At 36.3% G+C, this 14,277-nt stretch overlaps 3 protein-coding genes across 3 annotated transcripts; 1 reads left to right on the forward strand and 2 right to left on the reverse strand.

Annotated features, from left to right (window-relative positions):
* Nucleotides 1-165: 165 nt before the first annotated feature.
* Nucleotides 166-4,833, reverse strand: LOC149726124 (palmitoyl-protein thioesterase 1-like). Its single transcript, XM_089890361.1, has 7 exons — nucleotides 4,678-4,833; nucleotides 3,486-3,634; nucleotides 2,993-3,081; nucleotides 2,491-2,661; nucleotides 1,906-2,095; nucleotides 1,474-1,545; nucleotides 166-960 (listed from the first exon to the last, which is right to left on the reverse strand). Exons 1-7 carry the CDS (start codon nucleotides 4,760-4,762, stop codon nucleotides 838-840), a joined length of 879 nt encoding a protein of 292 aa, XP_089746487.1. The 5' UTR covers nucleotides 4,763-4,833; the 3' UTR covers nucleotides 166-837.
* A 1,149-nt stretch (nucleotides 4,834-5,982) lies between these two features.
* On the reverse strand, nucleotides 5,983-10,748 carry LOC149726125 (uncharacterized). Its single transcript, XM_089890354.1, has 12 exons — nucleotides 10,563-10,748; nucleotides 10,078-10,288; nucleotides 9,875-9,972; nucleotides 9,749-9,818; nucleotides 9,306-9,438; nucleotides 8,685-8,850; nucleotides 8,304-8,475; nucleotides 7,964-8,061; nucleotides 7,666-7,737; nucleotides 7,305-7,460; nucleotides 6,648-6,816; nucleotides 5,983-6,264 (listed from the first exon to the last, which is right to left on the reverse strand). Exons 1-12 carry the CDS (start codon nucleotides 10,662-10,664, stop codon nucleotides 6,131-6,133), a joined length of 1,581 nt encoding a protein of 526 aa, XP_089746480.1. The 5' UTR covers nucleotides 10,665-10,748; the 3' UTR covers nucleotides 5,983-6,130.
* Nucleotides 10,749-12,658: 1,910 nt separating this feature from the next.
* LOC149726126 (autophagy-related protein 101-like) lies at nucleotides 12,659-13,589 on the forward strand. Its single transcript, XM_089890365.1, has one exon. The coding sequence runs from the start codon at nucleotides 12,733-12,735 to the stop codon at nucleotides 13,414-13,416; it is 684 nt and encodes a 227-aa protein (XP_089746491.1). The 5' UTR covers nucleotides 12,659-12,732; the 3' UTR covers nucleotides 13,417-13,589.
* The last annotated feature ends 688 nt before the right edge of the window (nucleotides 13,590-14,277 follow it).

Raw genomic sequence — 14,277 nt, forward strand, 5'->3', positions numbered from 1 at the left:
GTTTTGCTCATTTGCTGTAATAGTGGTTTAAATGAACAACTAATCTAATCTTTATACATACTTTGGATTTAACTTTGAAACTTTAAAAGTTCCATATTCTTACTTTTACCTATAAATGCATAATGTGTTCAGTATTATTCTAAGTAGAAATGTTTATCAAAGTACTTTTGTTTTCTAGCGTTTTATTCACAGTGAATTACAAGCAATTAAATCACCACAAACTGCATGGATACAAGTAAACAAACATGAAACATTACAATGAATAATTTGACCTTGAGAAAACATGTATCTGTATTTTTATGGGTAGTTGTAACAATTCTCAGACACTACGACACAAATATAGTTGAACAAAATTTGTACACAGGAGAGTTATGTTAGTGGTTAGTTGGATGCCATAATATGTTAAATTTGCGGTTTGGTATTGTTTGTATATCACTTTCCATCATACAAGACGCATTACACTGAGCTACAAGCACATGTAAATATAATACATACATTACTTGCTGCGTATGCATTATGTAAATACATTTATCATAACTATTGAAACATAAAATACATACGAGTTAAATCATTATTTTCAGTTTGTATGGCACATTTATAACAAGAGTAAAACACACATATTAAAATTTTTAATTTTTTTTATGCTAAAAACATAACCTAATATTTTTAATGCTAAAAAAGCTTTGGTATTAGAATTCACTTGTAATACTATACATGCATGGCCCATTTGTTGTTGTTAGTGGCAGATGTTTACAACCTTAGCTTTGTTAAGATGTAGATATTGGCAATATACATTTGACCCATGATTCCACCATAATTAGCTCCACAACCACCATCTTATTGTAAGTACGGGATAATATTTGTGATAAACCATTCGTTGGAGAACTGCAGGTGGTCACCATCTGTAGCAAGGAACACAAGTTGCCCATTCTGGTCCATTGCTTTCAAACCTAACTGGTCCTTTAGATAAAGATGGTCAGGTTAATAGGAGTTGCATTCAGTATTTCTATATGTTTGTCAAAGGTATAGCGTTAGAGTGTTGAATGAATGAATGAATGAATGAATGAACCCCACCTCGTGCCAGCTTACGAGTTACCATGTATGTTACTTTGTGGGTAATTTTTTTGGGGGATTTTTTTTTTATGTATTTCTGATAATTTAGACAACCCATTAGTGACCACTGGGTTGGAGCAATTGCCGTCAAGTGTCTTGCCCAAGGACACAAACGCCCACAATGGTAGCAGCATCGAGCCTTGAACCCATTACCTCTGGGTTACAGGCAGGCGCGCTAACCACTATGCCACGGTGCCGTGTTGACAGGAAATCTGACAATATAAAAATGTCAGTGGCAGACATAAAATGTATGTATGATAAAAATGAATTTGACAAATATAAAATATCAGTCGAAAAAAATGTTTAGTAATGGTTGTTTAGGACTAAGAATGTCAGTCCTGATTTTATTCAGCAACTCACATTTTTGTAAAGATCTGATTCTTGTAAACTTTGAACAGTTTCAGCTTGACCAGGAGCATAAAACCCAAACCACTGTTAATAGAAAAGTTATAGAATTAGAAGGGTAAGTTCTTCAGTGAGGCACCTGAGACCTGGGATGTAGGATTATTACTGAGGGCAATACTATCTAGACCCCCGGTAAGTCAGTTCGATAACCTTAAATAATACAGGTTCTATTCTTTATTTAATTGTCTCTGTGTAAAGCCTTCAGTGAGACACATTTAAAGTGTGAACAAGTTCCAGTCTTTGAAATTCACTTTGCTGAAAGCTCAACCTACACAACAATTTAGTTCAAGTCAATCTAGATATTGCAACTGCATCTTTATTTCAGAGCATGTTAAAATTGATCCCTAGCTACTCCACTTTTTGTGGTAAATACGATGAACCACCTACTTCGCTTGCGATTGGTTGCACCATGGTGTCGGAAGTAAACTTCACCATCACAAACTTGTTGAGCGACATCAGTCGTTGTTTGTAAACTTCATTCACTGTCACATCGTTGTTTAAATCAGGCAAAAAAATATTGGATGATTTGTAAACGTCCTCGTGTTGTGGGTCGTGCCAGTATTCGGCTTGTACTAAACTATATGGGGGAATATGTGGGGGATATATGGTAAGATCGCTTATAGTGTTGTCGCTTAAAAGATACAAGCGATAAAACTAGTTTGTCTTTTGTGTTGTTAGTTTGCAGTGGTTGGAACCTTTGCATTGTAACTGGAGAATATTGGTTTACCATTCGTCGCTGCCACCATTGTGGGCATATGTGTCCTTAGGCAAGACACTTGCTAGTAATTGCTTTAACCCAGTGATCACTAATGAGTTGTCTAAATTGTCAGCCATACAAAAAATATTCACTCACAAAGTTACATACGTGATTACGTGGTAACTAGTAAGTGGACACAAGGAGTATAAAACCAATAAATGGTAGAAAAAGATAAATTTAAAGCGTTGAAATAATTGATCATAACGGTAACCTACTGGTCTTGTATGGTTGGGTTGTAAGCATATTTGTTGAGCGTATCTCGCAATGTATCGCAGAATGTAAGATCATTGGGGCATTTAGGGAACCCGAAAACCCCCTGATGTTGCCCACCAACAGAGATGAGGTTATGCATCTTAATACCATCGCATTGTTGAGCTACTGCACGCCTGTAATGAAACAAAACACTCGTGTTATATCGACTGTTGCCCCGCCATGGGAGGGGAAATAAGGTGTATTGGTCCATCCATTGAAATTTAATTTTTATTTGTCAGAAAGGCTGAGTTTATTTGAAATTAGCTATAATGAAGTAGTGAGATAAAATAGTTCCACAATAATAGGTATTCTGTAAGAATATTTATCATGAGGAGATTATCGGATTAACATAACTATTCAGTTATTGTATGAGAATAAGTTGTTTAAAGTTATATGTGCCTGGTAGCAAGAGCAGCAGAATATGATACGTTTGTAGCCTCTATTAATATATGCTGTACGACTCACAGGAATTGTCCTCCTTGTGAAAATCCCATTGCGTTGAATCCGTTAGCAAGGTTTGGATCAGCTTTGATTTGTTCGCATGCCATTGTGATCTAATAACATATTGACAGGGTTGAGTATTGTTATTATATATAGTACGTAAGATGTTCGTAGTTTGTTGGTTTGTGCACCCGTGTATGTAAATTATTGATCCTCACGTGCAGGGGCAATGACAGTCATTATAACACGGGTGTTGTGTTTTATCAACTTGGTGTTTACAAGTTACGACTCATGTAACTTTGTGGGTGATTGTTTTTCTGTATGCTGTATGGTTAACAATTTAAACAACAGATTAGTAAGCACTGGGTTAAAGCAATCGCCGTTAACTGTCTTGAACCAAGGACACCCATGCCCACAATAGTAGCAGCATTGAGCCTTGACCCCATCCTCTAAATTACGAGACTAGCTGTGTAACCATTCACTACATAGAGTTACAAACGTATTTCAAGACACATACTTGTTCAGGAATTGGTTTAAGAAATCCATTCATAATGTCCTGTGTAGTGGTGTCCCCTATCTTCAATGATAAAGTATATATGCCAGGTATCTGGCCCTCAACCAGTCTGATGATGGAGCCCATGCTTAATGGGTTGCAGCAGCTGTCACCTAGGATTTGTTAATAATATCTCATGTTGTATATGCATATATGCAATATTTGTCAGTGGAAAGGCCAGGTTTTAGCTGGGACCTACTAGGCCAAAATGCCGTTTCAAAAGTTGATAGTTATATAAAGTTTACTGAAACAGTGTTCTGGTAGTTGTGGGATACTTTGAATCTATATTGCAATAATTTTAATTAATTCCTTTCCCTAATTAACTTATGATCCCCAAAACTGTGGTCTTACAAACTTAATTACTGTTAAAGATACATGTTAAGCTGTTACAGGAGTTGTAATGTGGGTGATTTGATACATAGCCTATACTTTCGAAAAGTGTTTATAGTTTGTAATGTTTTTATAATAACCTAAAAACTCCAAAATAATACAGCATTTTTTCCCCATGAAATGGGATGTACATTTGTTCTACTTGTTGTTTGTGGAGTAATGGATGCTTTTTAAATGGAGAGGTAACTTGGTGCACAGAACACCCGGTTAATGTGTTTATATTACAGATAACCTTATGTGGTTTGTGAACATCTGTTCGATGTTAATAAACATTAGAATAGAAATAGCATAGGTGCTATGGGAGTTGTAACACATGTTTTAAAACAAACAAAGTGTTTACTCTTGGTCGCTCTGTTTACCTTATGTTTTATAATAAGAAGTCTTTATTAATTACTTGTATGAAGTTAAACAGGGCAATTTGTGTTTATTTGTTTAGTGTATTTATAACCTTCAACCCAAGTTAGTTCATGCACCACATTGCAGTCTAGTGTTGACACAAGTAATATCATGGCAAACATTGATTGTGCCATGTTAGTTGTGAAGTACCCAGCAATGAAATATATCCTAACATTGTACAATATCCTTTTGTTATTCTGTATTTAGGCCACATTATTAGTATGTATTTTTCCTAGCTGTTTTAAACAAGTTGATTTTCGCAAGCAATATATATATATAGCAATATATAATGGCCGAAAAACGATAGTTGTTATAACACAGGTGTTCACTATATTATTATAGGTTGAAGTCAAATATAGCTTAAGCTTACCCATTCCATGCCATATGACCAGTGGTGTTGGTGTAGTTGCATAACATGAACATACAAGTAGAGACAATATCGCAAGAACCTTCATCTTAGGGTAATATGTAAAAAATACCAGTACCTCTAAAAAGTATCACTGTAATATGACCAACATATCAATTATACAAAACTAGCACAATTTTTAATGTATTGATTTCAACTAATTTCAAATCTGCTTATCCGCACACTGCAATAACTTCAGCAACTTGACTGTGGGTATGAGAGTAGCTCGACTGTGAGCATGGGAGTGGCATGGATAAGTCACTTAAGTTCCCACCCACGAGAATATAAATGACCAAAACAACCAAAAGTTATGTCTGCCTATCCACACACTACAATAGCTCCAGCAACTCGACTGTGGGCATGGGAGTGGCAACCATGGATATTGGATAAGTCACTCAAGTTCCAACCCACGAGGATATAAATTACCAAACCAACCAAAAGTTAATGCTTATCCACACACTGCAATAACTTCAGCAAATTTGCTGCCAGACAAACGTAAACTGAACAAAACCCGAACATAACAAACAAACATGAAAAACTCTCACGGTCATGTGATCAAAACAAACACAACGTAAGCTGACTAGGCATTTTTACATGCTGACGCACAATTGATTAATACGCTGACCACGCAGTTACTTCATTTTAGCGCGGCCGCATTTAAAGCCTACCTCTCCTGTACCTTATTATCAATATTCGTGATTAAAACTTTATTTTTGGTTAGCATCATATGATTAATATTAACTTCTAACATTACCTAATTACAGCGTGGTTGAAACAAAGAACTATACATATAGTAGGGTGGGGGAAGATGGGACATTTTTAGCACATAATATCCAAATATCCTGATCGTGTTTTAAACATTTAACAACGGTCTATGGCAGTCGTGAAGATATAGTTTTCTAATTTATTGAATGTTCTTCCTTTACTACTAAATGGAACGAGAAAATAGAGCTAAAAAGTGTCCCATCTTCCCCCACCCTACTGTATAGCCTATAGTGTTCTTTGGTTAAAGTCTGTCCAAATTCATGCAGACAAACGTTTTAAAGCAAAAACAAGGTTAGCTAACTTAGTTTACAATTCAACACATATTACAGGAGTTACAAAGCGTATAGCCTATTTAGTATTTACACATATTCCACACCAATCATTTAATTCGCATAAATGTGTTTATGGGTAATAATACTTTTATAAGTGCATTCTATCTACTGCTTCACAGTCACCAATGGCGAACCCGCTTTGTTGGTTACTTCTGGTTTTTTTTTTGATTTAGCTTAGTCGACCGTTGTATTAAAAGAGTTTAATATTATGCTAATTATTTTAATTCGTGCTCACTCATTAGAGCTTTGCTCTCGTGTCATTTATGAGAATGTTAGTATATTATTTACACATCAAGCATGGTTTAGTAACAGAATCAAAACTACTGAGGATCATCACGAGATTGAAGATCAATTTCTCGGAGGACTCGTTTTTGTATCTTTCCACTTCCACCTCTTGGTAGGGAGTCCACGAACATGACACCACCTCGTAGCTGTTTATAATCTGCCAACTTATCTGTAATGTGAGTTTACGTTGAGATATAGTAGGATAGGGGAAGATGGGACACCTTTGGCGCATAATATCCGAATATCCTGATCGTGTTTTAAACAGTTTAACAACGGTCTATGAGAGTCTTGAGCATATAGTTGTATAATTCTTTAAAAGATCCTTGTTTACTACCACATTGGACGATAAAATAGAGTTAAAATGTGTCCCAACTTCCCCCACCCTACTATATGTTAAAAAATATTTTGATAATACAACCGCGCTGTATGCAAAGTTAGTTTTGCGGCTGTGGATATAAAAGGAACGGCCATTGGATGATTTACCAAACAAACAAGCCATTCGTTTGACTTGGACATTACTAACTTTTACATACATAATAAGAGCAACTTCACCTTCAAGAAATTGATGAATTTCTTCCGTTGTTAAATTTGCTTCTTTTTTCTCAATGTAAGCTTTAGGGAGTTCCCCAGCATTACCCACGTCATCAGGGACCCCAATAACCCCGACTGCAGCGATTTTTGGATGTTCGGTTAGGACGGATTCAATTTCAACAGAAGACACCTGTTTAGCAAGGTTAAAAATATAAGGTACATGTTTATTGTATATCAACTTATATCTCATTCTTCGCCTAACGTAGTATTGTGCGACGGCCTCGCTTTAAACCACTTTTTCGACTGTTGATTCACCATTTTCTTAACCGGTCAATATCGTCATTTACCATTTTTTAATTGGTTACCAAATTTTAACTGGTTAATATCGTGACCAAAGAGGTCAACAAGTTCTAATATATTTAATGTTAACCCAAACATGTTTTAGCAAGTAAGCAAAGGTAGGGTAGGGTGGGGAAAGATGGGACAGCTTTTCTTCATATTTCCCATCCTATTTGGTAGTAAACAAAAAAGATGCAGAGAGTTATAAAACCATATCCTGACTCCCATAGACCCTTGTTGATTGTTGAAAACACGATCAGGACGTTTGGATATTTTGTGCTAACAGGTGTCCCATCTTTCACCATCCTACTGTATGTAGGAATTAGTAAACACTTCTACCTGCACTCCATGAACTTTAATAACATCCTTGATACGATCAGTGATATAAAGATTCCCATCTTCATCAAAGTATCCCATATCACCCGACTTCAACCATCCTTCCCCATCAAACATATTCTTTGTTGCTTCAGGGTTTCTGTAATATCCTTTCGCCACCTGAATGTTTGTATAATTTTCCATACTTTTTCACTGCTAAAGTTTACCATTAGATGCTGAACTTCTAAGATCAGAGATGAATGAAACAGAACGTCTAAGTTATAACTGTTATACTTCACCAAGGGAGAATAAATAGGTTACATTTAAAAAGAAGTAACAACATTACATTAAACATCAGAATATCAACGAAAAGCATGGAGTTCACCTGTGGTCCTTTGAACAAGAGTTCACCATTCTCACGAGGTCCAAGCTTCTTTCTTGTATCAATGTCAACAACCTGTGGATCAGTTTTTTCGTAAATGACTTTCCGTTCCATGATGATGAGGCAGGGACATATAGGACGTAGACCACATCCAGTTGGTCCATCACACCCCCTAGACAACTTTAAACAGCACTCTTGTATTAATGGTTCGATGAATTGACTCTTTAATTTGGTCCCACTGGTCAGAGTGACATGGTCCCGTGTTTTATTTTGTTTCCATACTTAAGTCTGAGCTACTAACCTTCATTTTGGTGTTTGGAAGAAGAAATCCAACAGATCCCGACTTTGATAAAATTGGATCAGTTACACAGACAGGGGCGACTTCGCTCATTCCATAAACTGCACAAATGTAAAAGTAACTGCATAATAATAATAAACATTTTATGGTGGATTTTTAGTGTAATAGTTAAAGAAAGTTGTATTTGTACTAAACAGTGGCGTGTTTAAAGTAGACTTACTAGGCTATTGCCGTTACTTATCGTCTTTTAGGTTTTGTATTATATTGCAAGCTATGTAACCGAACACGCTATATTTAACTGGGCGTAAATATTACGTAATTCGTTAACAATGTTTTGTATTACTCTCGGTGACTGCTTTAAGTCCAAACTTGTTCTTGGCAAGAAGTTTAACTTCATCAGAAGTCGGAGAAGCTCCCGTCGCGATTTCTAAGAGACTGGAAACGTCATAGTTTTGAACCAGATCCGATTTTACAAGCTCCAAGAAATGTGATGCGAATACTGTTAAGTGTGTGACCTAATGGAAGTGGATTATTATACAAAGGTGACCTCAGAGTATTTTTTCGTCTTTAAATCGAAAGGAAGTAACGGCTTTGGAAAATCAAATTGCAAGAATGCAAATTATTAAATGGCAACGACAACGACTTGTTAGGAATGCCTTGAATTGTCACAATACCACAACACAGTTGTTTCGCAGGCATTTCTACATAATATTTCAATACATACCTTGTAACTATGTGTTGCTTGCAATAGGTCAGTGACCTTGTGTTTGGAAAGATAAACCTGGCAGCAACCTTGCGTTAAAGGTGGGAATGTTGCCATTACCGAACCAATGTGAAACATAGGGGTAACAGACAACGCAACACTTGTATTGCTTCGTTTAAAGGATATTCTGTATAAACAAAGTACATTTGTTTCATCGTATGACAGGGCAACAACATTAGTTATTACAAGGATGTTAACTTTTACATACGCCGACAAAAGTGGTCGCTGAAACAAGTATCTTCTACTTAAAAGCGAATGCTCCCACAAACCATTGTGCCACGACGCCGCCGAACATGGGTCTTCTTATACACCGACAAACATAGTGTATTCATACACCTCATGCTCATTGTCGAGTTATAACATGGGTGTTTTTTTATACACCAAACACACATGGTGTATTCATACACCTCATGCTCGCTGTCGAGTTATAACATGGGTGTCTTCTTATACACAAGACACACATGGTGTATTTATACACATTATGCTCACTTTTGAGTTACAACATAGGTGTCTTTTTATACACCGTATTGACCAGACAAACATGGTGTATTCACGCAAAGAGTTAAAAGATTTGAAACAAACTTTGTATAGAGGGTTGTAGCCACCAAGCTATAGTTGGTAATCTGTATCAGCTTTGGTGGGCCGGTTGTTCCACTTGAACAAAACAGAAACAAGTCATCGTTGTAAATGTCGATTTCACCATCCAAGTAAACTCCTTAAAAATTGTATATGTGAGTAATTACAGCTGGGAAACTAATATGTAATTTAGTTAACGTGTTCTTAAGGTGTACGCTGCTTCAATGCGTTAATGTGAAAGAAAATGACCCACTTTTCAAATAGAAAGCTTTCTCGTGGGCGGGCACACTGGTTACCCGTTAATTAAAAACATTGTTTTCAAACCCAAGGGCTAAATTAATAAATGGCACATTGGTGTAAATTGGTTTCACTATGTAAAATATTGTATTACTTGTCCGCCGCTGTTTAAAGCGTTATGTAAACACCATTATAACCTAAACTTTGTTCACCTTTATCAGAACCGTTTTTCAGAAACTTTAGATAAATGTTCTCACTTTCGTTCGGACCGAATATGTGGATCTAGAACACAAATAATATCATGACGTTGTTGGAAAGATTTATAGAATAAATTTCACCTTCGCGTTTGTTGAACAAGATTTGAGTTTGTTTAACTGGTCAGATGTTGTGAAGATCAGCTTTGGTTCAATGATTTGCATTTGTCGTTCAACCTCATCTAGTGCGTAAAGGTGATTAATGCATTATTCAAGTTCTCGACCATAAGAACATATATGTCAAATCTAACTAAAACAACGTGTCATAAACCAGCATTATAACTTGCCTTTGGTGTAAAGAATATTGATCGGGACGATGGTAGCTCCACACAAAGCAAGCGACAATACAAGAATTTTCTGTTGGCACGAATTCGGGAGAAAGAGTCCAATGACGTCACCTCGTCTAATACCTTCCTTATGTAACGCATTCGCGCACTTGAGCGCCTCCACGCGGATTCTACTGAACGAGTATTTTTCTCCGCCTTGGCTTACATCAATCTAAAGATGACATTTTTGTTTCTAATAGTTTTATTGTTACAAGCCAAAATATAAAGCTTAGCACCATATTCGATACCTGTTTCGTAACTGCAGAAACAACTTCGATAATGATATGTATAAAAATTGAGTTCAATGCATTCATTATAGATAAAAGATTATTCTAATAAAGTTTATGCACATTTGTTTTAGATAAAGCAAGTATAAATCGCGTGGGTTGAACCACAGACACAAGTTTAACCAGAAACAATCTATATTATATTTCCACAAGTCTTACCCACGCCACTTTATCTCCATGTTCTTGTAAAGCATTCAACACATGTTGTCCAAATGCCACCTCTGGTATCAATATATCTGGATAAAGACTTTGCGGATCCATAATGAATACACGTCGCAACCCTGTACAGAAAAACTCTGCAATACACTAACTTGCCGTTGGCTGTAATATCGTCAAGGTTAGTCAACATAGCATGTATGTATTGCAACGTCTATGTTTGCCTACGGCATCCTTCATTTTCTTTAATTCAGTGATGACTTTATCCTTACGTGGCGGGGATATACGACAATGGTTATATAATACTGTTTTCTTGTTTTATCCAGCCCAATGACCATGGGCCTATAGGATGTAAACAGGGAAATTGGAAACTAATAACAGATTTTTTGAACTAATAACATATTATTCTGGTAAGGTGGTTAAGTATATATATGACGATGAGATGTGATGTAACATAATAGCCTATTTGGGCAGTTTTATCGATTGGCCGTATATCCTTTACGCACACTTTTGAAACATTATAATGGAACTTTCCTCCTGTTTATTAATGGTTTATAGAGTTATAGACAGTTCCTACAACATGGGTGTTTTGTTTTAGTCAACTCGTTACTACCAACTACGAATATCCGAGTATGTAGTCTAACTTTGTAAATAAATATTATTTTATTTGTAACCACTGGCCAAAGCCAAAGTGCACACTTATTTACAAAATGTGGCAGCGACTTGTACCGAACACTATACCTTCGGCTTTATGATGTTGTAGCGGTTGATTGTGCTCTAGCACAGATTTAATGATATAAAGATAGCTAAATTTAACACTAATGCATAAAGATTGAATATAAAGCAACGTTGTATAGCGATAACAAAAGCATGACAGGAATGGAATGCAGTTTCGCTGCTTTCGTAACATTTACTTTCCCGTCATTCTAATCGTGATAATAAAACAATTACCCAGTTGTGTGTATGCCAGGCGAGGCAATTGCCACATGCCAATGATTTATTGTTTTGCTACACGTGTTTTTCGTTATATAAACCTTTCACTTTCCTGTACTGTGAGGCAGTACGGGGCTTGCAATACCCTGCTGTTCTCACTTTGTCTCTAAGCTCGATGTCGCACTTTCACCGTACAATAAACTGAGATGTGCCGTACAAGTGTCATACATCGGTGTGCAATGCGTTGCGGAGTCGGATAGCGTGTGCGTCGGGGCAGGATGGAACAGCGTCGTCGCGAGGCTTCGGAGCGCGAACCCACAACTTCAACATTAGCCGCCCCCCACAATGTGAACATCAAACCACTGAGCTGGGGCGACGCATCGTTTATGTGACACAAAAGCAGATAAAGATTCAAAATCTGTTGATGCATTTCTTTATTTTGTAACTCAGTTGTTCAGGCTAATTAGTAAAATAAAAATACATTTTATGAATATTTAAATCACCCCTGTTTAATAAAGTAGTTGGCAACACTGGAGAGGTCTACTATTTTGACAGAATGACGGCTAATAAAGTTCATGCTTTTTTGTTGTTTAGTTTTTCCAAAAACGCTTGTCTGTCATTGTTTACGTAGGTTGTTTGTTTATGTTTTGCTAAAAGTTTCATAGTATATTTTGAATAGTCTACTGTAGTTGTTTTTTTTTCACGAATTACCTAATCGCATAGTTGACATTATACTTCATAATTTTAGCAACAACGCGTTTCTGAAATTTCTTTGCGTGCTTCAGGTGTTTGGTGCTTTTTATGACTGTTGTTTTTCAAATGATAGCCTTGCAGGTTGTTTAATAAAAAGCATTATAATTTACACTTAGTGTAGAGCATCAAATTTCATGCTCTATTTCCTATTGAATTCTAATTCATTGGTGTAAACCGTGTAATCACTGTGATCTGTGATGTATTTGCTGGTAAAGTAGGATTTGACACAGCATTACGACGCATTAGGACGCATTACGACAGAGAATGTTTGGAAATACGGTTTTTTCTTATAGCGAGGGTGGCAGAAGTTTAACTAGTTTTTGTTAAAAATATTTAATTCAAAATTTTGCCTTTTATTTTATATTTGTGACTTCTAATCTTTTCATGTAAGAAAATAAAATTTAATAACCACTGATCTAACTTCTGCAGGTCTTATTGTTTTAGATACAGGAAAAAATCGCCACCGTTTAATATATTGTTAAGTATCATGAATGCTCATTCATACAACATTGAAATAGTTGTGGAGTGTGGGCAAGTTGAGGAATCTGTTCTTGGGATATTTCATTCAATCCTTCTTCACCGATCAACTGGAAAGTTTCATTACAGACATGAAGGAACGTATTCTGTTGGAACCGTCGGGACAAATGACGTAGATTGTGAGTTTGTGGATTTTACTTATGTAGCGGTTGCTTCAAATGCACTGGACGCGATCCTACGCAAGCATGTTGGTGCGTTTCGTGAACAATTGGAACAAAAATCCATCAACGGAGTAGCAGCGGGGACTATTAGCCTTGAATTCTTCCAGAAACGTAGAAATCGTTGGCCGTTTAATGACGAATGCGTTCCCTGGGAAGTATGGAACTTGCAAGTTATTGAACGAGTCTTGTCGTCCGAAAACGAACGTGTTGTAGCTCGTGAAACCGCTGGAGCACGGCTAGCTGAGAAAGTTGCATCCATTGTTGAAGCGGTCGGCCGCCATGAGTTTGTGCCCAAGATGCCAACACAGTCTGACTTGTCGCTTGTGTTTGAAACTTCTTTAGCTGACGTACAACCTTACCTGTTTAAAGTTTACCACACGTTTGGAAACACAGGATTTAATGGAACGAGTAGCAACCCAAATACTGTTGGTTCAACTGTTCGACGTCTGTTTCGAGACACGCTGACTTTGTAATTATATTTCCTGCCTGTTGATCTAATGCACTTGTTTATTTCTTATTCTGCCTGTTAATATATATACAGATCTAAATATCTATGTTTGTATTTTGTTAAACATGTTATACAGCTTGATGTACTGTGTTTATAGTTAAACTACAACTTTCTCTATTTTACCGGTAAATTTTGATGTTCTTTTTAACTGATTAGTCCAGTCTTTTATAAGGAAACCAAATATTAAGCAAAAATTAATTCACATCTATGACAATCTAATTTAGGGAACTAGGTGTACTACTTAATAAAATTGCATTTTATCAATAACCTGTGGCTGTGTACACGTTTATCATTAGCCTGGTAGTATGGTGGCTGAAATATTTCTCGACGATTTTTAATTGTATGGACAGGCTGTATCGTATGTAGAGATGCACATTACAGAATTTTGAATCCATGAGATTCGAATCCTTTTGTATTCGAATCTAATTACGGGATTCGGTATTCTGTTTAATGACGTCATTACACATCATCTCATATACTATATTAACAATTTTTGAATGTTATTAATTTTGAAAAAAAATATTTTTGTGTTTGTGGGACTTTCGAGAGTAAACGTTTCGTAACGTCTTTTCATAGCCTGCTATACGTTTCATGACGCAAAAACTACCCAATAGTACAATTTTTGATCATTTTACAACTCAAGATCCAACAAGGCTGTTATGAAAGGGTCAATAAACTGACTTTTGTGGGTAAAATTTTTTTTCCTATAAATATAAAAAGATTCGAAATTCTAGATTCGGAATTCTAGATTCGAATTAAAGTATTCTAGGATATCCTAGAATACCTAATTATTCTGTAATGTGCATCCCTAATCGTATGCTGGTCT

The sequence above is a fragment of the Ciona robusta genome, chromosome 12, assembly GCF_009617815.1.
Source record: "Ciona robusta chromosome 12, ASM961781v2".
Classification (NCBI taxonomy): domain Eukaryota; kingdom Metazoa; phylum Chordata; class Ascidiacea; order Phlebobranchia; family Cionidae; genus Ciona; species Ciona robusta.